The sequence below is a fragment of the Strongylocentrotus purpuratus genome, unplaced genomic scaffold, assembly GCF_000002235.5.
Source record: "Strongylocentrotus purpuratus isolate Spur 01 unplaced genomic scaffold, Spur_5.0 spur5_scaffold_15, whole genome shotgun sequence".
NCBI lineage: Eukaryota > Metazoa > Echinodermata > Echinoidea > Camarodonta > Strongylocentrotidae > Strongylocentrotus > Strongylocentrotus purpuratus.
The window spans coordinates 15,385,769-15,413,055 of NW_022145600.1; the positions used below are offsets into that span (position 1 = coordinate 15,385,769).

Consider the following 27,287-nt stretch of genomic DNA (forward strand, 5'->3'; position numbering starts at 1 on the left):
TTGTTCAAATGGTCTTGGCATTATTTTCCTAAACACTATTTTCAACAACAACAACAAAATTATCTATAGAAACTACTACAGAACCACAGTTTGTGTGTAAAAAACAATGCAATAATCATAATCACTATAAATATGATAAAAATGACCTCATATGGCATTGACATCATTTCCTGAATTCTATATGACAATAAAGCAAATAATATTACAGTTCATACGAGCAGAGAAGAGAGGGAGAATAAAACGTAGAGCTCCTGTGAGGAAAAATATGCCAAGGACAGTGGGAGTCATGTTATCAACCATTAGAAACTGACTTTGACCCCTGGCACAGGACCAGAGAAAAACTTGTAAAAGAAAGATCAGAAAAAAGGATGTCACTGCTGTCACGATTCTCAGTTCAATGTCCAATAATCTCACTGATCAAACGTAAAGAGGGGAAAAGTCCAGCAAGATGTTTTTTGTGTGTTTCTGTTCTATGAAACAATATTATAGCTGATTTGTAAACGAAACTGCTAATAAACAAAGGCAGTCACGATTTTCTGTTCTATGTCCAATAGTTCAAATGGGTATATGTTTGTATACAGTGGGAACTAGCAGAATTGCTGAATGGTTAGACAAGATACCTCCCCACTTGGTTTCTGTTTTATGACACAATATTATCTTTTTAAAAATGCTTTTTGCAATCCAAGTGAAGAACACAGTATTCAAAACTCCTGTTCTCAATAGTTCAGATGAGCAAATGATTGATAGATGTCTCTGAGGGAGATATAAACCACTAGAGCAACCACTGAATGCTTTAATCATGGAATAAAGTCAAGCGCGTAGCCAGGATTTCATTTTAGGGGGGCGGTAGTGAGCACGCAAGGCGTAAGAATCACTTACAGAGCGCGCATAGCACGCTCCCTAGGGGGGTGGGTGCAGGGAGGGGGAGTTTCCCCCCTCCCGCTCAAAGCGCTTAAGCTTTGACGTTTCATTGCATTATTAGAGAAAGAAGAAGATTCGTTGGACCGTTCTCGACTCATAATCCTTATCTAAATTCAGTTTCTTTTGATGTTTCATTAGAGAAAGAAGACGATTCGTTGTACCATCCTCGACTCTTAATCCTTCTTTGAAATGAGTTCCCCTTCCTCCGCGCATAGCGCGGAAGCTCTGACGTTTCATTAGATTATTAATGAAAGAAGACGATTCGTTGTACCATTCTCAAACGACTTTTAATCCTTGTCTGAATTCAGTTTCCCCCACTCCCGCGCGAAGCGCGGAAGCAGTGACGTTTCATAAATTATTAGAGAAAGAAGACGATTCATTGTACTGTTCTAGACTCTTAATCCTCATCTGAATTCAGTTCCCCCCCTCCCACGCGAAGCATGGAAGCTTTGACGTTTCATTAAATTATTAGAAGACAATTCGTTGTACCGTTCTCCACTCTTAATCCTTTTTCTTCCTACGTCCTCTTCCTTTCTTCTTTTTTTTCTCTCTTTTTTTTTTTGGGGGGGGCGACCGCCCCCACCGCCCCCCTGGCTACGCGCCTGAATAAAGTTGCCATGTAATACCCAAAGTTATTCGTCTATTTCTGAAATTGGCCCATTTGTAATGATTGGAGCAAAGAAAAACTGTCAATACATGATGCCCAGTTGTTCTGATGTGTCTTTGTTTTTAAAATAGAGAGGAATTGTTACAGAATATTCCATCTCTCTCTCTCTCTCTCCTATCTGTTTCTGACAACTCTGATCAATGTCTAACGATCATCGTATATACATCAGAGATGCTATGACAACAATAACAAGACATCATCAACAGGGCCCTATCAGTTACCAAGTATAATCAGCTACACAGTATGACTTCAGAATATTCTAACAAAACCAGCATATAATATTGTTCATTATTTTTCATGACTGTTGCAGTGTGACTAAATGTTGACTAAAAGTTTACACTAATCAATATTTGCATACATAAAGAACGGGTTGGCACATTTAAAACACTGCATTTTGAAACGCTTTTTATCTCACTCATTTTGTTTACATTTAAAAAACTGATTTACAACACCCCCATAGATATGTGTGTTATAAATGTTATATGTATTTTTGTTCAATATTTTATTTTCTTAGTTTTGCATTTATTTTGGCATGTACATGGAGCAAAATCTTTCTCCACTCTGTCTCTCTCCCCATGGGCCTTCTGAAAAGTTATCTGAGGGTTGTAACGAGGGACAGGACATGATCCTGTTGTCCTTAATAGACATAGGAATGAAAATTGAATGGCTGGAGTGAGAGACTAACCATGTAAGTCATATTTCCCACCCATGATTGACACAGAAACCTTGACTCATGTGATCAAAAACATTCAACTTATTCTTAAACAGTGTGACAAATAACTAGTTATCCCCCTCCTTTCCTGTACACCTGGTAACTGCATCTTTCTCTGCGTTCAAACACAAACAAATATGTTATTCCAAAATGATATACCGGTAGCTATAAAACGATTTTGTGTGTTTCAACATGCTTACTAACAAAAACAATGTATAATAAAACGTTGTATAATGAAACGGGGCTTTGGGAATCATTTTGAACTAAAACTTGATAAAGAATCATGATCTATTTTGTGTCTGAATGTATAGCGACCATAGAACAGTATAACTGAATGGGTTTAACGTGAGCATGCGCGAAAGGAGACCTATACTCTTTTCGCACTGGTTTTGCTTAACCCCGTACTTTGCTTAGCCCCGTACTATTTTTTTGGCTTTTCACACACGCTGTTTTTAGTCCCGTACTAGCGCCTATTCCGGAATAAGAAAATTCCCGTTGTTCTCACTGCATTTCGTTAACCCCGGATATCGTGAACGTTATGATTGGACATACTTCACATCTGGCCAGCTGCGATACGCTCCATTGCGTAGTACCGGACTATTTGTCGTTTCTGTTCTCATTCATTTGCTTAGCACCGCAATTGCGGGGTTAGCAGGAGTTAGCACCACTTTTGCAGGGTTAGTTAACCCCGTACTATAGGTGGGGTTAGCCAACTTTAGCCCACTTTGGTAAAAACCAGTCTGAACAGAAAGTGGAATAGGCTTAACCCCGTACTATAGGTGGGGCTAAGACCCCCCCTTAACCCCACCTATAGTACGGGGTTAAGCAAAATATTGCCAGTGTGAAAACAGTATTAGAAGTTAATTGCCTCCATGATGTTTGGGGGAGTGATAGCTAGGATTCAATGGTTATTTGCATGGACTCCTCCGCAATAGAAAAAACAAACTCAGAAACTTGATACTTAGAAATGATGTACAAATTCACCCAAATTAGCGCTTGCTCAAGTGAAGGCAGATGAGCAGTATACCAAAAAAGAAAAGCACAGTAGAGTTTTTGGATAATTTTTTTTGCATCTGAACTCCCTGTTTGCTATACGATGATTCTTTAATATCAAGGTTTCTTTATCAAGTTTCAGGATAAATGTTTTTATGTGTCTGAACAGGCTACTAGTGATGTTGCTCCCAGATGTCATTCCAGGTGACCTCGGCAACCAATATCAACATCACCTAGCCATGCACACCTGGTTTTACCTCACCATGGCTATCATTATGAAATCAATGTATTACTCTTCACTCAGTTACCAATCAGATTGACAAATACGAATACTCCACATTCAATTTTTTATGCAATAGGTTTCCCAGATGGATTGAGGGTGAAGCTCTCCTGAAAACCTTTACTTCAGCAGCTACACTGTTTAGCCAATGTTTATTTTTGCTATCCATCGTATAGTCATAAATCTTTGGTGATTGTCATCTGTGGCATTAGATCTCCAAAATTCCTTTGAGCTTTTTGATTGACAAGTGAAATGCTAGGGATGTTTTGAAAATTGCATTACAAAATTGCAAAACTCTTCAGAATAAACTATCACAAAAGACATTGTGCTGGTTATAAAGTAATGACCTGTATAATATGATATGAAAGCTCTGTGACATTAAGCTTCTGTAGTTAATACATCTTTAAAGTGACTCGGTAACATTGTTAAAGATTGATGAAAAAACTGTAATTTTTGTATGAAATGTTACTTATTATATTCCTTTTACTATACTTACCCTCTAACATGCAAAAATTCCTGAAAAAATTCTCAAACCACAAAGATTTAAAGTGACTCGGTAACATTGTTAAAAGTTGTTTTTGTAAAAAAAATGTTACTTTTTATATTCCTTCTACTGTGACATGCAAAAAATATTGAACAAATTCTCAAACCACAAAGATATATATGGTTTTCTTTGAAGGCGTCACTGTGCAACACCCCCCTAACAGTGATTAACAGCAAATTCTCCCAACCATTTTTTAATTTTCCCCAACCGTTTTCCATGAATTCAAATGTCTGGAATGGTTTATAGAGTAAATTCATTGCTTTGAGACGATTTACATTCACCTAAAATATAATGAAATTGTAATGATATAGTTGGGAGAATTAAGGAATCGATCAGAGCAGTTTTCCCAATTATTATCATTAATAATGGTCCGTTTTCACTCAAACTTTCAGATTACCGATATCTTTAATTTTACATCTAGCATTGAAGTCACTACCTTCGCATCATGTTCTCTCAACTAAACAATGACTCACTGAAAAACCAAATAATTAATTTAATGGTAACAGGGTTTTAGCAAACAATAGTCGGCTCATTAATTTCTACTATTTCTACATCCTTGATTACTAAATGAGCTTGTACATAGGCGTGTTATATGAGTGGATGGTGGAATTTATTTTAAAGACCAAATCTCCCATTGAGTTTATGTTGTGTCTTGATCAAAGCAGCAGATCACCTAATTCGTCTCTGTGACAAATTCCTTGTCTAGTTTTCTTTTAGTTCGAAGTTCTCCAGTGTATACCGGTAATCTCCCGCTTTTCTGATCTATTTGTAATAAACAATATTGTCAAAAGTTCTTCTTCCTTCTTACTGTCTACATTTTGTTGTTTCCCAGTTATATACTGCACACTGCCATATCAACATCTGTTTCAGAACTGTTTCAGAAACATACAATGACAATTGACAACAATACAGCACATTTTTCATTTAATACAACCTTGACTACGACCTATCTCTTCCTGAAAACCCTCACACATAACAAACATCTTGTAGGTTAAAAACAAGCTCATCAAAATAGCCAGGATGTTTGCCAAGAATGTATCACATCTATTTTGTTGATGCTAGATTACTGGGGGTAATCCGTGGCCTCAGCAGATGAATTGAGGAGTTCGGCCATGCCGGTGATGCAGTCCCTAGCTGTCCTCCACTCCATCTAGCTGGGACCATTTTACCGATGACTGATGGGAAATGATGGATGGAAGATGAAACCAGGGCTGCACTGGATCATCAACTACATACACCATATCATAAAAACATACATCCTATTCAGAGTGTAACATCATATCTTCAATTAGCAGTTGATAAATATGGAGGAAGGGGATCTGCCCCTTACTATATAACCTAGAAAATATACACATTTATGTACTGTCTTTTCTATTACTTCATAATGCAGAAATGAAATGCAGTTTTTCAAAATGATAATGTAGATTGTAGACTCTTAATTCTCTTACATCTTCATGGTAGACTAGATGCCAGCACTCTGCATACTTTCAATGGGATGTGTGCCAAGTTTTTCTTGACTCACCCTGTACATATAAGAACAAGGGGCAGAGAGCTTGTACTGCCAGTGCCACAGGGGTCAAGTGGTCAAAAAGTGAATCATGTAATTACCAATTTGCTTTTCCAGTTATGCGTGAACAGATAACTGTGCATAAGGCCTACCACACTTACACTGGGTAACTTTGTAAACATGAAATGAAATATGAGAACATTTCAGCATTTTAGCAAATGCGTGATCATTTTATAGAGAGCACAACATAGTCCAAGAGGTCCAAACAAATCTTACTTTTTACATTTGACAGTAATTTGACTCTAATTTTTAAAGGGAAATCCAACCCAAAAAGACAACTACTCTAAACGAAAGCAGAAAAACCAGAGAAGCATACTGATGAAAGTTTCAATTAGATCTCACTAAATATCAGAAAGTTGGACACCATATGGCATCATCTTTTTATAGTCTTATCATTTTGATAGTCTAAATAAATGAATCCCACGTGACTGCGATAGAGCAAACTCTTGCTTTAGGATTTAGAAGTGAGCTGTATAAAAGCATAAATTGACTTTCGCGACACCATGGCATCAACATCAACATTGGTCTCTTCTAGGTATAGTATCATCCCTATATAATAACAGATGTTCTAAATTGAATGGTAGATGCAAATAAGGTGAAATGAACTTTTTAGTAGGGTAATCCTCCAACGGTAAATAATCACTTTCAAAAGTACTCCTTTATTTTTAGCATGAAGGACCAAATGGAAGCACTCATTCGTTCCTTTACAAAGTTTCTGTAGAGAAGCAAAAACATTTCTTTCTCCTTCACTCAATCTAGCCAGCTTTACTGCAGTGACGTCAAAGAGCTTTGATTATGCTACACAGGAGGTCATCCAGAAATCTGTTTTCAGTAGCCAAGGGCACGACCATGGGTTCATATTATGGCACATCTCTAACCTTTGTAGCTTGGGAGGATCGAGAGACGGATGTGAGGGAGCTCATCTCCAGGAGCATTGCCTATCCAGGTGACAGGCATCAGGCAGATATGAAGATCGTCAGTGAGGAGATGGTCTCTAAATCAAAGCACTTTCAGTTCACTTTAAAGGAATACTATTAACAAGGATCAAACGCAAAAACATGATCAGAACATTTTCAGAAACATTCAGTGAGCTCTTAGATCATCAACATTATACAGGTATTTCTTCTGAAAACAATCTATGGTAAATTGCCTTACATTGTATTTCGTGAAAGTACTGACTACTCTCGTGGAAAAATGCATGTTTTCATTTTATTTCATATATTTTGTATTTTGTGTATGAATGATGCAAAATTCAAACGATCCAACTTCTTTTTTTACCTAATGTCTACCCAAAAAGAAGATGAAAGACTTGATGCATGGCTGATATCGTCAACGAAATGGATTTAAGTCTTTTGTCAACTCTGTTTGTTGCTATGGTAGGCAGCCAGTGAAAACAATTTTGTGGAAATGCAAGAACTACTTTAAACAAACAGACACAGAACTTTGTTAATCCTGGCTCATTTTTCCTGATTGAGCCTGGGTGTCATATGAAAGGGCAGAAAACGAACTTTCTAGAAATGGGATTTAAACTTTGAAATTCAGATGATTCGAAAGACTTTTTGGCACCCTCTCTTCAAATTGTTTTTAATCACTCATGCATGAAATATGCATCATATGAGTTGCATCAAATGAAAGAGAAGGATCTAAGCTTTAAAACTATGTCATTTATTAATTATAATTGTGATTAAGTTATGATAAAACATCGATAATTCTTGGTTTCGTTTTTTCTGGGACGCACTGTATAATGGATCGATCTTGAATGCTCAGTCTTCTGATCTGCTTTCTTCTTAGGTTGCGTTTATCTAGCAAATTTTTGGCTAGAATCAGGTTTCTCAAACGTCTTTCAGGCAAATTTAGAAGTAGATAAACGCAAAGCCTTTTTCAAACGTCTTTAGATATGGGCATATCTAAAGACGCAAAAAGGTGCGTTTTGAATGTGACATACAGCCAGAATCACGTTTCTGAGAGATCGATAAACGCAAAGCTGTTTTGAACCTCACATACAAATATGACCACCCAGGTGTTGTGTACATGCATACGTGTGAAGTTGACCTCCGAGAACTGACTGTCTGCTTCCCGGGTCAAAACAGCTGGGCAGACACAAGGCCTTTATTTTGAATCGTGAAGGGTCGATAAATGCGACATCCCGCAAATCACGATCGTATAGTGGGGTACGATAGTGGGGTTCGATAGTGGGGTACGATATGTACATATCTAGTGGCAAGCCCCCGGCCCCCCCACTCAGTGTTATTTAGGGTACGCATATGCTCGTACCCTCTTTTTGAAAGCACCCCCTATCTGAGGACTGCCAACATTTCCAAACCCCCATTTCGCGGGCTTTTCGCGGGCTTTTCCTGCCTTGGAGACCCCCCTAAATCAGGAAAAATGCTCAATGTACCCCCCTAAATTCGGAATAATTTCTCAGGAGTCCAAAGAGATGAGAGAAAAAGAGAAAAACACCCCCTTTTTAAAGAAATCTCAGGGTGGAAAGTCAAATACACCCCTTTTTTTACAATTCTCGGGCCGGACTTTGTCGCACGAAAAATACCCCTTTACCGGACATTTTGGCAACACGCATGCGGTCATTCCGACCTTTGAGTGGGGGGGCCGGGGGCAAGCCTAGATAAACGCGCTCTTAGTTACCCCAATGGACCTAACACATTCATCAAAAGTCCATTTGTGTTAGGTCAATGGTCACCCCAACCTTTATTTTTGAACAAGGCGGTATAGATAATCACATAGATTATGTTGGAAGTAGTGCGTGAGAACTTGTCATTAATGTACCATATGAGCTTATAGGCCCATTGAGATGAGTAGCATCACTGACATGGGCACAGGTGGCACATCTTCTAGCCCCTCTTGCATTTTGAAGTGTCAATCCGGTATCTATTATCTGGGGCATCTGGTGTCAACCTGAACAGACAAGGAGATGTCTTAAACTTGGGTCTTTCTTGTATGCTACCAGCGGCAGCCTTGCTTGAAGAGTTCTAGAGTTGATGCATCTTGTTGAAGGATACAAGTGTTGTCGACCAATATGGCAGATTCAAATTTAGCAGTAGCTGGATAGTATGTAAGAACTAGTGGAACACGATCTGAGCGCTGCTTAGTTTGGGGTTGCAAAGCCTGCTGTCGACTTATGGAAGAAACTTTATTAGCTGCTTGTCTGATCACCTGATCTAGGTATATAGCCTCTTTGGCAGAAGAAACCAGCCATTTCCTTTGATCGTTTTCGAAAGTCTTCATCACTGTACAGGCAGCAAGGTCGGTTTGCAGGCTAGGTGGATGTGATTGTGTAGAAGAGAAGTTCAGAAAGCAATGGGCATCAGTATACTTGTAGTGCACACTTGTGATTATCAGGGCACCGTTAATCTTCCAGCCTCCATTCGTTGCATCTCTGATATTACTTTGTTTAGATCAAAATTAAAAACCTACCTTATGGAAAATGCATATTCAACCTAGTTCTTAAATTGTTACCTTACCTTGTTATCTTATGTTTCATAATTTCACTTTAAATTTGTTCTCTTGTCATTACTCTGTTTAATTTTACTTGTATCAATATTGTAAAGCGCTTTGATATAAATGTCTTATGAAAAGCGCTATATAAGTAAAAGTTATTATTATTATTATTATATTAATCTAGAGATTGTTCATAGATATATGTTGGGAAACTAAGACAGAGTAGGATGCTTACAGCCGTATGGTCTCAATGTCACTTTCCACTCATTTTCCCTTTCTTGACTTTTTTCTACATCTTGGCTTTGTCTCTCTCTCTCTCTCTCTCTCTCTCTCTCTCTCTCTCTCTCTGCCCTGTCATATATGTTTTCTTCCTCCTTTACTGATGTGATTATTCACGTCCTCTCTCCTATATACTTTCCTTCTGTGTCTTCCTTTGGTTTTTTATGATGTATTTTTATACCTCTTTCTACTTTCTTGCTGCCTTCTTTTTTCTCTGAGACATAATTCTTTGTGTCTTCTCTCCTTGTGCCTTATTAGCACATTTTACTGGGATACGATGCGCATATATTGATGCATACAAAATTTCAAAGTCAAATAATTAACATCCTTAATTGACAAAGCTCTATTTAAAGGGAGAAAATTTGGGAAACAATATATTTGTGTAAGGATCGAGAATCATATTATTTCTTGTATTTTTGTGTATTTTCTCGACCTCTATAAATTATATATATATTTATAAATGTATATCTATTATCTATAACCTGTCTGGTATATATCATGGCTTTCCAAGATGAACTTGAAAGCAATGCCAATAGAGACTACAAAGTAAGACTAGCACACAGCTGGTAGAACTTGTCCTTGACCACTATACACTGTATCATACAGGGGATGATGACAGATGCTGTAAATATATACCCCTGCTCACATAGAAGCCAACATCTTGGCTTGAACTCTGCCTACTTATCATGGGACTTTGGTGCTATTTCAGGAATGCTGGCAATTTCTTATCTAAAAATGACTAACAAGCTTTCTGCCCTACAGATATTTTTGTTATATCTGTTTTTATATAACAAGTCATTTTCAATCACTGAGGTGATTGTTCCGCTCCGCCATCCCTATCATGCAAGGGGAATGAAAACAAAGTAGAGAGAAATGCCTCTGGACTATTTTAGACATGACAAGATTACAATTACAACCCAGTAATACAAATTATGGAGTACATTGTAAAAATAACAGATATTTGGACTTATAATGAGGTTTAGAGCAATTGAGTTCTGACCTAGCTGGCCTCATGCATCCATAAAACACATTTGTTGTTAAAGGTATTATAAAGTTTTGGTATGGGGTCATGAATTTGGTTCAAATTAACATATTGGCAGCATATGCGTTCCTACAATATTCATTGATTGTTGTCCCGGTTGAAATCGAGTTTAAAGTTATGAAATTATGAATAATAAACTCTTTATGTTGTATAGCTCCCTCTCAAGGTCAAGATATCAATTTAGCAATGAAACAATGTTTCTTGACTAAAATCAACCCATTAGCTATTCCCGTTTGGAAATTATATGTCACAACTACATATTCTGAGATTTTCATGGTCGCAGCTACCATTGTACAGCCGTAGGCGTTATTTGAAATTTATCGAAATTTACCGGGAGAACCAGTAAATTTTTATACTCAATTTTTCTCGAAAACAGAAGTGTTTTAGGGGTTAATTTTTTTTAGTGTTTATAAAACATCCACAGGGGCATCTAAATATATCGAAATTGTAAAGATTCACTATCCACCCAATTTTCAAAATTTCCCAAAACTTTGTATTACCTTTAATATTAATCTATTTGTCATATCTGCTAATATGCAATGATGACATAAAAACACTGCTTTCTCATAGACCTGTGTAAAATTTAGTTGGTATTAGTGTTAATACATGAATGTGAAAATTATCTTCCTAGCCTGTGTTTAAAGACCTCTTTGAAAAAGCTCTCTTTTCAAACAGAGGCTGCTCCAAGGCACCTTCAATCCATAAAACTCACTTTCTATGCACAGGGTCTGAACTGTATGGACTAGAGAACATGTTTCTCACATCACTGAGCTAAAGCCTAGATCACTTGCAAGCTATACCAATCTGTTGACAACTTTCCTCCAGCTATAGCATAACACTCACCGTCAACACACCACTCACCATCTGGTTGTAGTTACAAAATAAAATTGTGTACCATCTGAATAAAGACTACACAAAAATAGAACAGCAAGGTTAGGGGGATGAAATGCTGGGGATTGGATGAAGTACAGAATGCATCTTGCACGGTACATGGTGAATTATGTGCATTTCATAAACCATTTTTTTCAGCCAATTAAGAGCTACCGTTCGTCCGTTGTGAAGAAAAAAAAACATTTGCCGGTATTGTTCTGAAATTTAAAACTGCATGACACTGTGTAATTAAGCTCAGTTGAAAGCTAAGGTATGGTGCAGTGTGTGAACTCGTATAATTGTAGTCCAACACCTTTACACCCTGAATCAAAGAATTTGGAGAGATATTTACCCAAAATATTGTAACCCAAATTAATATAACCGTGGTCAAGCCTTAATCAAGTCACAAAACAACTGGAGTCTGCTATAGAGACTACTCATAAGATACCACATAGCAAGTACTGACTGCTAAGGAAGCGTAAATGCTTGTTAGTAGGCAACCAGAGGACAGACGGCTTAATAGGTCCTCTCCAAGGGACCTGGTAATAAGGATAAATGAATCTGATTCTGCACCCTGTGAAATTATTTATATATACATGTGTGAAATTTTGTTTCGGATTAACAATTTTTGCTCAGTCTTCCTGATGCTCCCTACTCTGTTTTAATAGTTTCTCCTTTAAAGGTTTCTCCTTCCCTGTTCCCTATCTGCATACTGTGCTCTTGCATTATATATGGGTTTTTTTTTATTCAATATTGTGTCAGCTAGGCATGTGTGTGTATATATTGAACTTTAGAGGATGAAATGATGTGGCCTATTTACTGTATGATGCATCTCATGTAGCAAATTTCCTTTCCCTTTATAGAGCTAGATGTTTAAGGTATGAATCAGAGCTGATTCCAAAAATACTATAATTTTGTTTCCAATTTTCACTGTAAATCAACGTTATGACAATTTCAAACTTTAATCAGTGGTCACAGGGGAGTGATAGTGTGTCACAATACAAGTTTGTCACCCTGAGTCTCACAGAGTGAAAGTATGAACATGGTGTCAAAACATCTAAATGGTCACCTTTAGTTTGACACTATATTCTTTTTGGTAAGGGGAAGAGTAATACATACAACAATTCATAGTAAAGACTTATCACTATACAGCAGAAAAATCCTCTGAGCTCAATGAACCTCCTGTATTCTTACCTGTTTCTCAACCTCCTTCATGATTCTCTGAATGTCCTCTGGCAGTGTCTCTCGCTCTGGTATAGGGAAGCGACTAACTGGCTTGGACTCTGGTGTAGGAGATTCGTAGAGCTTGGATGAGGTACCCTGGAAACGTGCCAAGCATCTTTCCAAGGAATTCTACAGCAGGAAGGAGCAAAGTGAACAACAAAAATAAACCTGTTGTAATCAATATTACTGAAAATGGATGAAGTATATTGGCTACAAGGTTTCCTATTAAGAGTGAATTGACCAAGCTGATCAATGATAGAATTTGGTAAAACAAATTCACTGCTACTTCAAATGTGAAGTTTAAAAAATAAAGTTAGGGCCTCTTGCTTTTCGCAAAGAGACCAATGAATAAAGTCTTAAACTCTGAACATTTCATGTTCATTGACCTCTGTGACACTTGACCTTTGACCTACTTATCCCAAAGTGTTATCTTTTTATCTCACTATGGTGATGCATGTTTACGTACACCAAGCAGTTCATGAGATATCACGGTCACAGGGCTAAAACCCTGAAATTTATTGAAATTTACTGTACTACCTTTGATATTTCAACTAGTGCTGTAGTCAAACGTTTAACCGTCCGGTATCCGACCGCCCATGGCGGATTCCGTTTTCAATTGGACGGTTTCGTTTTCCCGATTTTTTTTTTTATTTTATTTTTTATTTTTTTTTTAAAGTTTCGATTTATGCCCCTCCACCTGGCACTATGCCTGGCAATGTCTCCCAGCTCAGTAATCTGTGTGTTGACTCACCACTCCAAAACTAGAACAACACTCCAATTTGTCTGTCATCTTGGTTTGAACTTTGAAAGTAATCTTTGTAATAGATCTCATCATCTCAATATGTAGTTTATAATAATAATTCATCCAACCTTTACACAAGGTTCTGTCTTAGGTCCTCTACTGTTTTTAATTTACATTAATGATCTTACACATTCTTCTAAAAACAACATTGTTACTATTATTTGTGACAAGTTCACAAGCACAAATCGGCCCCTTTAAATGTACCTCGCAGTTAAATGAAAGTTGCCGACAGAGTCGGTTAAAAAAAAAAAAAAAAAAAAAAAACTTTTTTTAAATTTTTTTAAATAATTTTTTTGTTTTTGTTTTAAATCGTTTAACCGAAAACCGTCCGGTTTTGACTTGCGGTTAAACGGAATTGGAGATATCCGTGATGTTACAGCACTAATTTCAACTACATACCCAAAATGTAATCAGCTTGTCTTCCTATATTTATGGTAATACATACTTGCACAAGTTTTGAAGTTCATACCTCAGGTGGTTCTCAACATATCGCAATAAATGAGGCTAAAACCTGTTATTTTGTAAATTGACCTCTATGACCTTTGACCTTTGACCTACTTACACCAATATCTGATCAGATCGTCTTTGTATGGTGATCATTCTATCACTGCTAATTTTGCAGTTCATCAAGTGGTTCTTGAGATATCGAGATAAATGTATCAAGATAATGAGAAAGCAGGACCAAAAACTTAATGCCTCTGGCACAACCTTCAGTGGTATTTGGTAAAAATATTACAGGAATTACTTTACTGAATAGCTGTATAACTGGCTGTTTCAAGGCAAATATGATAGAAATGACAATTGTTATTTGTTTTAAAAAATTGAGAATAATCATACAGCCATTATGAATACCACAGAGCTACTAAAGTGCAATATTCATGGTAAACCAATATGACAATGTACCTTTTGAGCTCCTTTATGATGGAAGACGTTAGTTCCATATATTGGTTGGATGAAGGCAAAAAAATGCATTACCCAATTTACAGAGACAATGGTATCTATCTCGCAAAATGGCAGATTGAATAGAAAAAAGGCCTTCACAATTAATTATACCACAAGGTATTTTGTTATTGTGCGTTTTTTAGTACGTGACTCTTTAAGTAAGAAACTATGCACTTGACATAAACTACAAGGTAATAACATCCAAATATCCACTGAACTATGTGAAACACAGAGCCGAGGAATTCTTTTGGAAAAGATGCATCCTTATAAATTGCATGGTTGCAAACAAATAAACAATAATCCACACCAAAGTGAAGCATGAACAATGCCATGCGTTGAAGGCCATTTCTTTCTTCCTTTCTCATTCATCATATTTCCCCTCAGGGACAAATACCAATCAAACAGGTAAAACAGTAATGCTGGTTTGTTTGGCAGTTGGTTTGTATCCTAGCTCTCAATGGCAACCACTTATCAATTCATCAACCATTATCAAACAACATTTCTGGAGTAAGCCTAAAACTCCAGGAATATAAAGTGGAGATGTTGATGAAAGAAAGGATTCAATCATGTTCCCAGGGATAACAGCCCAGGCTGATGTATGAAGTAATAATAATACTAGAGAGCTGTCACAAATTAGGAAATTTGTAACAAAAGGGGTTTATTGGACTTCTCCTAGAGGGTGCTGGTGAATGTGTCCTTAAACTCTTGTGCCCATTTATATTTGTCCAGTGAAGCAAGGCCCTGATCCGGGCTTCGTGCCTGACCTTCACACGTTGGGTTCATTACACATCTTTTAATCGTCCACCACAAAGATGATGGCAGGGAGCTTCTTTTGAGTTCCCTAAAGTACACCTGAAGGTTATTCTACTCACACCTCCATTTCCCATAATACTTATATTTGTTCTTTCATGAAAAGTACAACTTGTCACGAAATGAGTTCAGTACTAGTCATTAGATGCTACTACACCAAAATGTAGAATGCATTGTATGCCTTAAAAATTTCAGATATCAAATTTTTGCTTAGGATGAAACCCAACATATATTTCAAAGTGGCATATATCTTAAAATTGAAATAATTCCATTTCTTTTACCTTGTACGTCTGTATTGTTATATCTATTCATCAACTTAATAATGACTGAATTAGAGGCCCAGAGCTAAATTACATATTGAAGTTATAGGTTGCGACAAAATTATTCAATGTTTAAGTTAACTGGCAATATTGGTAATCAATTTCTTCCAAAGTTATATTATAGTATTAATGACTGCTTTGAGAGAAATAGTTGTTTTTATACGCTCAAGGGAAGGTTAGAATTGTGCTATTGCCCGAGGCGTGCCGAGGGCAATAGCCCAATTGTAACCTTCCCGAGAGCGTATAAAAACAACTATTTCTTGAATATTAAAGCAGTCATTAATACTTTTATATGCCGAAAACAAAAAAGTCAACTAATGACACCACCTTGGCCTTTCTCTAGTTTATTTGCACAATTGTTTTTTTATGAGTGTATCTTTGAGAGTAGACTAGATCTAGATTCTAGTCTAAGCAAGATATTTTTACAATTTGGGGGGTGGGCCGGCCCTGTGGGTAATATGGAGAAGAACCTGCGCTTTCATATGACACCTCACTTATTGAGTATCACCTTCAGGATCACAACAGATAAAGGTTTGAATCTCGAATTGAAAAAAAAAAATTGCGTGCAAACTCTATGAGAAGAATTTTAACACACAACATTGGGTGCGTGATCAGACACCCTGACAACTAGATATATTTTCGTCTAGAGTCTACATCTATGCTTTTTCAGCAACTAAACGAACATGTTTATGGATAATTTCATGTACCCTTTTTGTTGTTCTTGCTGTCAGCGAGTCTTGCATTTGATAAGTTGAAATCTTGGGAGAGTTTCTTGAGCCATTTTTGTCTTGTTTGGAATTGTCTTGTCTTGTATGAAAATACCGACCAATTCTTCGCACACGTACAGTATCCTCGATCACTCAAACCATTTTTTAACATGTAAACCTATGGGGTAACCATGGAGACTGAACTATTTTCCCGGTAACCATGGTTACTGGGATTTTAGAACTGTTTTAACCATGGTTACTGGGAATTTTACAGAAATAGTTAAAGTTTATGAATGCAATTTCCACCAATCAGATGGCTGGATTTCTTAAGTGAGGTATATATATATTCCTTTATATAAGGCCCTAAACTTTGGCAAACGTACTATTCCCTCTGATATCAAAGCTTGCCCTACACTTGATTCATATCAAATTCCTGAATAAATGTATTAATCATAAGCTGTGGATTATCACTCTTGTATTAAATATTCACAATTTTCTATTGTTTCTTCTTTCTTAATTTTACCTTCTAATGTATTAAAAATGATATTTTATCTTAAAATAGAGCTAGGCTATGACAGGACTTTGCTTGCTCCTCCATGCTAAATCTAATTCATTCTACCCCGCTTATTGTTTCTGTTGTATTTTGCACAAGTATGCATTTATGTGTATGTGTTTATAATAACTTCTTTTTATATAATTATGTATGTTTATATTACTGTTATCAATTCAATTCAATTCAAGGTTTATTGAAAAATATCTTTGCAGCCATGAAGCTGAATTGTGATACAGTTCACAGATAAAAACATGCAAAAATTACAAATAAGACATATCAATTACAATGAACATAGTTTTGCATAAATTAAAAATAAAATATAAAATATATTAACAAAAAACCAAAGAGTTCAAATGAGAGTTTTAGACAAATGGGTTGTTGAAATTACATTAGGAGTTTAGCAATTACTCAAAACCATTTTAAACATCTAAGGACAAAACAAGAAATTGCAAAAGATTATATTGCAAATTTAAAAACTTATCTTTGGAGTGGTAAAAGACAGGTTTGTTCATTATCTTTTTATGGGTGGAAATAAACTTGAACTTGATTGTGTGCCATACATCATATGTCAATAGGGGGGAACTGAAATACAATATTAGCCATTGATAAGTGAGCTGCAGAAAAAATGTAAATGTAGATCAAATATAAATGCTTAAACTGATATGTTGATACAACATATATCTTTATAATTTCTCCTATACATTAAACGCTGGAACACTTCCTCTTCACTTGCGCTTTCAAGAACCATCTATATCGAAAACATGTCACAATCTTCCTCAAATTAAAATCAGCTAATTGTTAAATAAAATCCATTTTATCTACCAGGTAGTCTTAATAAAATCAATGAAACATCCTACCACAAACAACAATTTTGTACAACTTTGTACAACTTTGCACCAGTAAGTGATGACTGTGTGTGATAATATTATTTTATTCCTTGTTGACATCCAACAAAGACGTGTAGGCATGGCCTACTTAGAATAGTAGTTGCGTCAATTCTGACAGCCTTGGCATAACTGGGACAGGCCAGCAGTCATTGAATCAGGAGAATTAGAAGAATAGAATAATCTGGTAAGCTTGACTGAATTTAGATGCCGCTGATTACATTGTTATAACAAAACTCCAAATCAAACTAATTGATCACGATCTCTACACAATTCAGCAGGTCTAGAGGCCACTTCCATGAATATGGTATATAATTTTATTTTTCTCCATGAATTCATGAATTAAATTAATCATTCTAAATTTGGAGACATGATGTGCCAGCACAAATCAAGAAAGCAAGAAAATTTGACCAAGTTCAAAAAATAAATAGGCCTATTCAAACTCCTTATTCCCTGTGAAATAGCTTGAACACCACAACTGTGAAAGAGATTACTTGTATTTTCAGCACTACCTTAATATAACCTGTGTGCCTAAAATAAAAGCTAGAACATTTCTGTGTCTTTCTCATTCAACCAGAGAATTATAAGCTGTGTGATCAAATACGTACTGCCTTAATACATTTAGCTTTACTACCATTGCTTTTGCACCTATATAGGATTCTTAGAAGGATTCAGCACAGCCATAGTTTCAGTGAACCACTTTCCTTTAACGACATACAGACCAATGTATGATTTTTTACCGATTCCCAATCATTCAACATCTTATGAAGACTGAAAGCTTCAGTCTGATATCAACGGTTGTTCCGCTGAAACATCGTCTGGCTCCAATTTGGATCAGGTTTGTTCGTCCTGATTGTTATGTCGGGTGTTTTTTAATATGAACTGAACTGAACTGAACTATGAAACCTCTATTTTTCGACAAAATTCAGTTTTAGAATCCCCCAGGCCGTATCAGACGGTTATTTCTGTCTACATCAACAGCGAGTAAGAAAAGAAACAGAACTGAGGATAGATTCTCTTTTCGTTGTATATGTTTGTTATTTACAAAGGAGCAAAAGCCAGTAAAGCCACGCAATTTATCGTGAAAATTTTTTCATAATAGAACAACAAAGAAACAGATATAAGCTGGAATGTCTTGCGATTTAAATATAATCCAAAGAGAAACGAATAATCCGTAGGCCTACCTGACTTGAAGCCTTTTGCGATTGAGGAGAGAGGACCGTTCTCATCGCGAGAGCTGGCCCGTGAGCGGGTGAACAGACGACAGACAGATAACGCCATTATTGTTCTCAGTCTAAAAGTTGGTAGATGGGAATATTATATTTCACAAAAATTCAAATACCAGCTCTTAATACTGAAAACGAAAATAAGAACAAGTTCTTGATTTTCCCGCTAGCAAGCTAGACGTGAGCTCTCGTAATGTTCCAAAAACTACGTCGCATCGCCAGCTGACCTGGGCTTTTATTCGAGCGAACGTGCAGTGCCAAATTCATGAAAGGGCTAGGGGCACACGCTTCATCGCACTTAATCTGTCGCGATACTCTTGATCGAATGAAGCGACACAGATCGCGATGATGAGGATTGGTTGCTTCGCGTGCTCCAACTCCAAGGAAGAGTTTTGGCGTGTTGTGTTGTTGGGTGGGGGGGGGGGGGGGGGGGGGGGAGTAGGATCATTCACGCTGGATGACGTTGGAGCGGATATCTGCATCTTACATTTATGAAGATTCTTCTTCATAATTTTTTCATTTAAACAAAGTGGATACAAAATTTTCGGTGAAACAGGAAATGATTTGAAGTTGTATTCATGGGTAATAACCTTGTATGAGGTAGGCCTAACTTTGATACAACTTGTGTCACTATTACACTATTACTTTCTGTTCTAATTAATAGAGTTTTTAGTGTTTTCCCCTCATTTTTGAGACCCAAGAAACAAATTGTTGATGAATTACAAAATATATAGGAAAGGAAACATATTTATTGACAAAGTGCTTTGATTTCATTCAAAAATGGGATCTGTGGAGGATATCGACCTGCATTATGCACATTGCATGTTTGCACATGCTCCAGACAGCAGCGTATCATGAATATTAGGTGCATGGAAGAGATGTGAAAAACAAATTACTTTATCTTTTATCTTATCTTATCTTTTATGAAAATTTAACGACTTATGTGGGCTGGAATCCCCTTCCCCTGGAAGCATACCTTGAAAGACAGGCTCTGAGACACAGTCCATAGGAGCAATGCAAACAGGGTCCCTCCATGTGATTGCAAAGTGATATGGCTGAAAATATATTGAATATATTACATATTCACTTTGAATGATTAACGTCCTTATTGGTCAACAAATTAGCAGGACCCCAAACAGAACAGAAAGACGTTCAAAAGAAATAATACCTCCTCTCAATTGTTTGAAATTAGGGGCAAGTGTTAGCGAGGCTATGATGAATTTATTGTTTCTGGGGACTGTAGATGAGGGGCGATAACAGCATTTGGTCATAATATATAGCTGTTTAAATTTTTTATCATTTGGTTATGTAAATTCAGTTTCCTTGAGTTTGAAAACTCTACATTGTCGAAACATTTTAATTCTTGAACAAGGGCAATTTATTACCTTGGCCTAGAGAAGGGACGTTTGATAGCTCTGAAAAAGGAACATGTTTATATTTCTAAAAGGAGCACACTTCGTTCTTATGAAATTTGGGGCACTGTCACTGTGCCTCCTGCCCCGCTCCAGACTCCACTGTCTTCCATCGTAGTGGTAGAAAAAAGAGTCGGGAGTTTACACGTACAAACCTGCTCCAAATCTTTGATACTAGGCACATTAGGTGATTCGCAAATGGGCACAATTCATTAGTTACATTTCGTTAACAGGGATAAAAATGGGGGCAATTATATCAAAAGTAACGAGGAGAACTTATCATTATTTGCACACACCCTATTTTTTTTTAAGGGGAAGGGGAGTGGCACTTAATTGGAAGGGAAACGGGCACTTGATGGGCCGAGAAAAGTAATTAGATAGGAAAAGGGGCAATTATTAGAAAGAAAATGGACACTCATCTGAATTTAATAGGGTCTTCTGGGGTATTTAAAAAGTGGATAGGGGCACTGGGCACGGGAGCGATTCTGACTACTAAAAGTCTGCTTCACTTACCTTTTTTTCTTTCTTTCTCTCTCTCTCTCTTTTTCACTTTTTTTTTTCTTTCTCTCTTTTCGCCCTCTCTCCTCGCCCTGTTCCTCTCCTTCTATGCTAAAAAAACAAAAAACATATCCAACCCGTGTTACATCTTATCACTATATTGTTTATTTCATCAGAGGGCGTCCTTGTAGGCTATCGCTTATCGCTTAGTGTCCCTTTATCAGTACGACACTGTGCTATCGCTAAAAAAGCTGGATACACCTTTGACCTCTTAGAAAATTATATATCTAACACAATCAAGCTTGTTTAATATAAAAACAGCGAGTATGAAAGGTAGACGAATAGTCTTTTTCACACTGAGTAAGTCCTAGACAGGATTAATGCCAAAATTAAAATACCGTGGAGAAAGTTCAACTTAAATGGCAACATTTTGTAAATCTGTCAACGCATAAAAATAATGTTGTTGTTTTTAACAGACAAAATTCAAACTTCTCATATCATCAAACCCGAGAAAGACAAGACAATGGACATATGCCTTTCCCTAAATTCAGTAGGCCTATAGGAAATGTAATCTCATGACTATATATCATTTTTAAGGAACTCTACACTTCGTATTGATTTCCACCTTATCAACCCGACTCAATAATATAAAGAATCTCAAATTCAAAATGATCTGAAATGGAATACACATTGCAGAAATTGTTGCTAAAGCATCGCGTAGCTTGTACACACGCTATATCAAAGGCAAGTTTGGCTGATCTGGTGGCTGTCTACACAACTTATATAAGACCCATTCTCGAATATGCTACCCCTATTTGTTACACTTCTATTACTATCAACGAGACTAATAAATAGGAATTTGTTCAAAAGCGGCGGCACTCAAAATAATTGTAGGATATAATGTTGATTATACGAATGCCGGGACGAATGCCCTTAATCTGCCATAACCAAACTTACTTCCCCATCTTCGAGAAGGGATTCACTTTTGTTAGAAGTTCAGAATCGAACTTTGATCACCACAAACACCTTCATGTGCTGCCCATGCACTCCCAAGTCCATGCGGGTGTCAATCCCGGGGGGGGGGGGGGTGGGGGTATATATCTCCACATATTTCAGGTGGGGGTGGCCTGTACAATCACCCCCCCCCCCCAATAATTAACCATAAAAAAAAAATGAAGTGAAAAATGAATGATGAGAGCCCGATGTGAGTAGTTAATGGTTATTACTCGCAAGATGACCATCAATATACACATTTTGCTATGACTTATAAGATAGTTCACTAGTTGTTATGTTGTTTCCGTTTTGTTTTGTTTTTTCACTCATTTTATTTCCTGATATTTCCTAAAATATTTTTCAAAACGTGCTAAAAATTACAGTCGTGTATTTGTTTAACTCTTTTAATTTGGGCATTATTGCCAAGAAAAAATTATCACCAATTCCTCAATATAAAGAACTCTTAAAGGTCTTTTTGCCAGTTCAATCTGAAGTGATTTTTAAAGCTATGTGGGGTTGATGATGCGTCTTTTTTCTTTATAATGCAAGTAAAGCAATAAAATATATTCAATATCATTGAAGAGAAAGACGGTTTTGCCCAAATGGCAGCATGTAGGAGACGAAACTTTCAGTTTGTTCCCGGCCTGATTCATACTCGGTATCTATTTTGTTTTATTGATTTCATCAATTTCTTTGTTTATTTGTATCTCTACATGTAAAACATTTGAAGAGCTATTTTCCGAAAGGAGCAAAATCTATTGGTAGCAAAAGGAAATAATGATATACAATTTACCTTGAACAAAATTATTAACCTAAATTACGGGAGAAATTATGAACGCATGCATCTTTTAGTAACAATTTTCCATAGACACCTGAACAAAATCGGGTAAGAACAGAGATTTTTTTTCTTAAGTTACACACATGGATATATTGCCTCTTGAAAATAAGCTCTTCGTATGTACGTAAACAAGCAATACAACAGAATACTCCAGTTCGATATTTTGGAGAAAGATTATTACGTCACAACTTAATTTTGTTTTATTGAAAAACTGATGTCGGCCTATTATGTATTCAAACGTAACGAGCATAAGATAGTTAAGGTATTTTTGAAGGTTAGTGTTCGAAGTTTTGTTTATAACACCCTTCCAATAATAATGCACCTTCTAAGACTGGTTATAGTTTTTGAAGAAAAAATAAGTGCTCTGGTCAGGGCCTTATAGGGGAATATTGTGCTTATATTTTAGAGCGTATCTGGTATGATAAGTATATCTGGGTGAAGAAGGAGATAATGGAAGTTTGTTGTTTGGTAGTTGGAAGGTAAGTTTTAAATTATGTTTTTAAGAAACAGACCAGGGGCGGCCCTCCCGGGGGCAGAGGGGGCACAGTCAGGCGCGTACACAGGGGGGGGGGGGGGGGGAGGTTGGGGGGTTAAACCCCCTTTGGTATTTTTCTGTATGTAAACCCCTCCTAATTTCCCTAAATCCCCCCCCCCCCCTTTGGATTTTTTTCTTTCTTTTTTAATTAAAAAAAATAAAAAAATAACATAAAAATATTCCCATGGCTGACCTAAAAAAGCTGACCTTACCCCCCCCCCCCCCAACGAAGCAAAATGTCAAATTTTCAAATTTCGAGACCCTAACAACAACAAAAAGTGTACTCTTACCCCCCCCCCCCCCCCCCCCCCCCGCTTATTCAGCGGCTGGCTGATGGCTGAGTCGTTGCGAAATTTTGGGCCCGATTTATAAATATTAACCCCCCCCCCCCTTGGAAAATCCTGCGTACGCGCCTGACTGTAGTCATATTGATATCTAGATTGAAACAAACTGTAATTGTACTAACTATGAATAAAAGAGTGGGAGAGATAAAGGCAAAAGTTTTTTTTTTTTTTTTTTTTTAGAATACATTAATCATTACCGTTGCAAAAACACTGAATAGGTAAAAACAAATATAGGTTCATCGGTTTCATTGAAAGACAAACTTGAGTTCTGATTTAGGTCAACAAACAAAATTATGAATTATGTCTGCATGAGCATCAACAGGGTGTAAATAATTATCAGTAAAATAATTTACCTGGATCAACAGCCAAACAAACTCCTGTGCATATTATCGCGACGATAGCTATCCGTTTGTAAAGTTCCATAATGGCTTGTTTTGGGCACTCAAAATGATAGATAACGATGGACATGCAATGCATAGATCTTTGTTGTACAGCAGAACACATAATGAATTATCTGCGCCTTCTTAATCATATCGGACTGAATTTTGTAATACAGTGCAAATATTTGCTCCTGCTTTTATGTAAAATGATTGTTTCATTTCCCGTCGTTCTTTTGTCTGTTTATGATTCAGGGCTTGCTCAACAGTGCATGGAATCGTAGTAGCCCCGTGAATGGTTTTGGTTTTCCCTGCTTGGTTCCTAATTATTGACATTCGTTCAACTGGAAAGTGATTCTCATGTTTTTATTGACAGGCGATACTAAAATCTCCCTCCTATATATTATATTAGACTTCCCTAATGTCAGGTATATATTGATACTAAATGCATTTTTATGAAAGGTTACATTATGGATATAATTATGATGCTTTTTGGTCTATAGCTGGGAGATGGTGCGCCGGAAGCAGTTTGGGATGGAGAGGGGGGACATTCCAGGGGGCTCACCTTTCAGGGGCAGTGGTGTAATGAGCAAAACCTTCTTTTTTGGGTGGGGGGGGGGGGGGGGAGAAGAAAAATCTGCACCACCATCACTTTTACATGTTACATGCAGGTCTGCACCACCACCACTTTTACACGTTACATGCAGGCCCTGCAGAACGTCTTTCAAAGAGGAGCTTCGATCAGGTAGATTGTAGTGAGCGAAGCGAATTGAGCATAAATTGGAGTGGGGTCCAGGGGCGGAGCCTCGGAAGATCAAGGGTTTAAGGCATTAAATAACGGTCAGATAACCAGATTTAAATAGCCCCATGAAGCTCAGGGGTTTTAGGCATTTAATTACGGCCAGAAGAGCATCCATGGACCCGCCTTAGGGCCCTTGGTGGGGTCCAGGGGTTTAAGGTATTAATTACGGCCAGATGAGCATCCATGGACCCGCCGTAGGGCCCTTGGTGGGGTCCAGGGGTTTAAGGTATTAATTACGGCCAGATGAGCATCCATGGACCCGCCGTAGGGCCCTTGGTGGGGTCCTGGGGTTTAAGGTATTAATTACGGCCAGATGAGCATCCATGGACCCGCCTTAGGGCCCTTGGTTGGGTCCTGGGGTTTAAGGTATTAATTACGGCCAGATGAGCATCCGTGGACCCGCCTTAGGGCCCTTGGTTGGGTCCTGGGGTTTAAGGTATTAATTACGGCCAGATGAGCATCCGTGGACCCGCCTTAGGGCCCTTGGTGGGGTCCAGGGGTTTAAGGTATTAATTACGGCCAGATGAGCATCCGTGGACCCGCCTTAGGGCCCTTGGTTGGGTCCTGGGGGCGGAGCCCTCGTAAGCTCGGGGTTTTAGGGATTTAATTGAGCATATTTTGATACCTCACTTCTTTCTCTCTCTCTTTCTTTTTATCTTTAACATACTTTTTCCAAAAAAAGTGAGGGAGGCTCGAGCCCCCGACCCCGTCGTTCTGCAAGCCCTGACATTAAAGTTAATACAAAGTTTTGGTACGGGGTCATTAATTTGGTTCAAATTAACATATTGGAAGCATATGCGACCCTACAATACTCAGTGATCGTTGTCGCGGTGGAAATCGATTCTAAAGTTATGAAATTATAAATAATAAACTCTTTATGTTGTATAGCTCCCTCTCAAGGTCAAGATATTAATTAAGCTATACAAATATGTTTCTTGACTAAAATCTACCGATTAGCTATTCCCGTTTGGAAATTATATACCACAACTACATATTCTGAATTTTTCATGGTCGCAGCTACCATTGTACGGCCGTACGGCGTTAATTGAAATTTATCAGAATTTACCGGGAGCACCGGTAAATTTTTATATTCAATTTTTCTCGAAAGCAGAAGTGTTTTAGGGAATCAAATTTCTAGTGCTTATATAACATTCACAGGAGCATCCAAATATATCAAAATTGAAAAGAATCACCACCATCCAATTTTCAAAAATTCCCAAAACTTTGTATTACCTTTAAGGCTTCTAAAAAAAGTATATTTGTTTGCCTGACTGGGAATTTGTAATTTTCCTTCAAACGCATAATAGGATATTTTACCAAAGAAATTGAAAAAAAATCACGGAAAATCATGTCATTTCTGCAACATTTGTAAAACACTGGTATGGAATTAGAAATAAACCATGTTTGAATTTTCTGGGGGGGGGGGGGGGGGGGGGCAACTGACCCAAACCCCTTCAGTACGCCAGTGTTCATGGGCCCATGTGTTCTCACCCCTATAATAAAAAAAAACACACACGCTTTCCCATTCGTTAACAATATTTCCATGATATGCGCGTATCGCTACATGTATTATCAAATCCTCCATTGATAATTATAAGGGCATGCGGATTATTCAGGAAGTTTAATTCCTGTTTACTCAACTTTACTCGGGTGGGGGGAGAAATGCGTTTTGCCCCCCCCCCCCTCCCCCAACGCCTCAGCCAGCCGCTGAATAAGCAAGGGGGGGGGGGTCAGAGGTTTTTTTTTTTTTTGGCCCCGAAATTTGAAAATTTGACCGATCAACATTTCGTTCCATTGTGGGAGGGGGGGGGGGGGGGGGTAAGGTCACATTTGTTAGGTTACCGATTACCATTAACCCCCCCCCCCCCCTTGCGTACGCGCCTGGTTTAAGTTGTGATTCGATGGCGCACCTTGTAAAAAAGAAAGTTCAACAACAGTACGTGGAGATTAATATTTTATCTTTGATGCAGAATAATATTACTTATAATATTGCCTCTCTCTTTAGGTGCAAGCCGAAACATGAAACAAGATGGTTCCGGTCTCGAGGAGAGGCAGGTGACAAAGCTGCACCTCCTGGGTATGAGACTACGATTTTGGCTCTTCCCGAAGCCTCTAGCTCTGGCAGTGGCACTATTGACACAACCAGTAGGTAGCTGGGATATGCTTCTCTCAAGGCACAATGATTTTTCGATAAAGTGTCAAATTAGGGTCTGTGCTAGCAGACTACATCATACAGTGCACGTTGCAGCTCGATTTCGATCAGCTGTTTCGTATCGTCATCCGGCGATTATGTAATGGTATGATGATGTAAACATGGCCGCTCCCACCACACTGAAAACACCCGATTCGATGTTAGTCTGCAAGCACAAACCCTGGTCAGTCGTAAAAGTGAGTCTGCACTATAAGTCTACCATAGGCCAAGTACTGTAGCTGCTCTGGGTTAGACTTCTCTCAAGGCACAATGATTTTTTTTTAAAGTGTCAAATTAGGGTCTGTGCCTGCAGACTAATTCGATGTCGCCTAGGCCTACTCCAAAAATTTCGGTTGTGTGTATATTATACAAAACAGGCAGCAGAAACGATGAAGAAACACCATGAATTGCGCTTTGTTTCCCGGAAAACGTCCATACAGTTTGGAGCAACCCGTAAGTAAAAGTTGTTATTTAATTGTCGCCGCCAGGGTTTAGGCG

At 37.7% G+C, this 27,287-nt stretch overlaps 1 protein-coding gene across 1 annotated transcript in view; it reads right to left on the reverse strand.

Annotated features, from left to right (window-relative positions):
• LOC115918641 overlaps nt 1-19,098 on the reverse strand; it is a 30,374-nt gene extending 11,276 nt beyond the window's left edge. Inside the window, exons 1-2 of the mRNA XM_030985664.1 lie at nt 18,758-19,098; nt 12,526-12,684 (exon numbers count right to left, since the gene is read on the reverse strand). Coding sequence (XP_030841524.1) covers nt 12,526-12,684; nt 18,758-18,802 — 204 coding nt within the window. The 5' untranslated portion in view covers nt 18,803-19,098. The remainder of the gene's footprint in view (nt 1-12,525; nt 12,685-18,757) is intronic.
• Between the last annotated feature and the right edge of the window lie 8,189 nt (nt 19,099-27,287).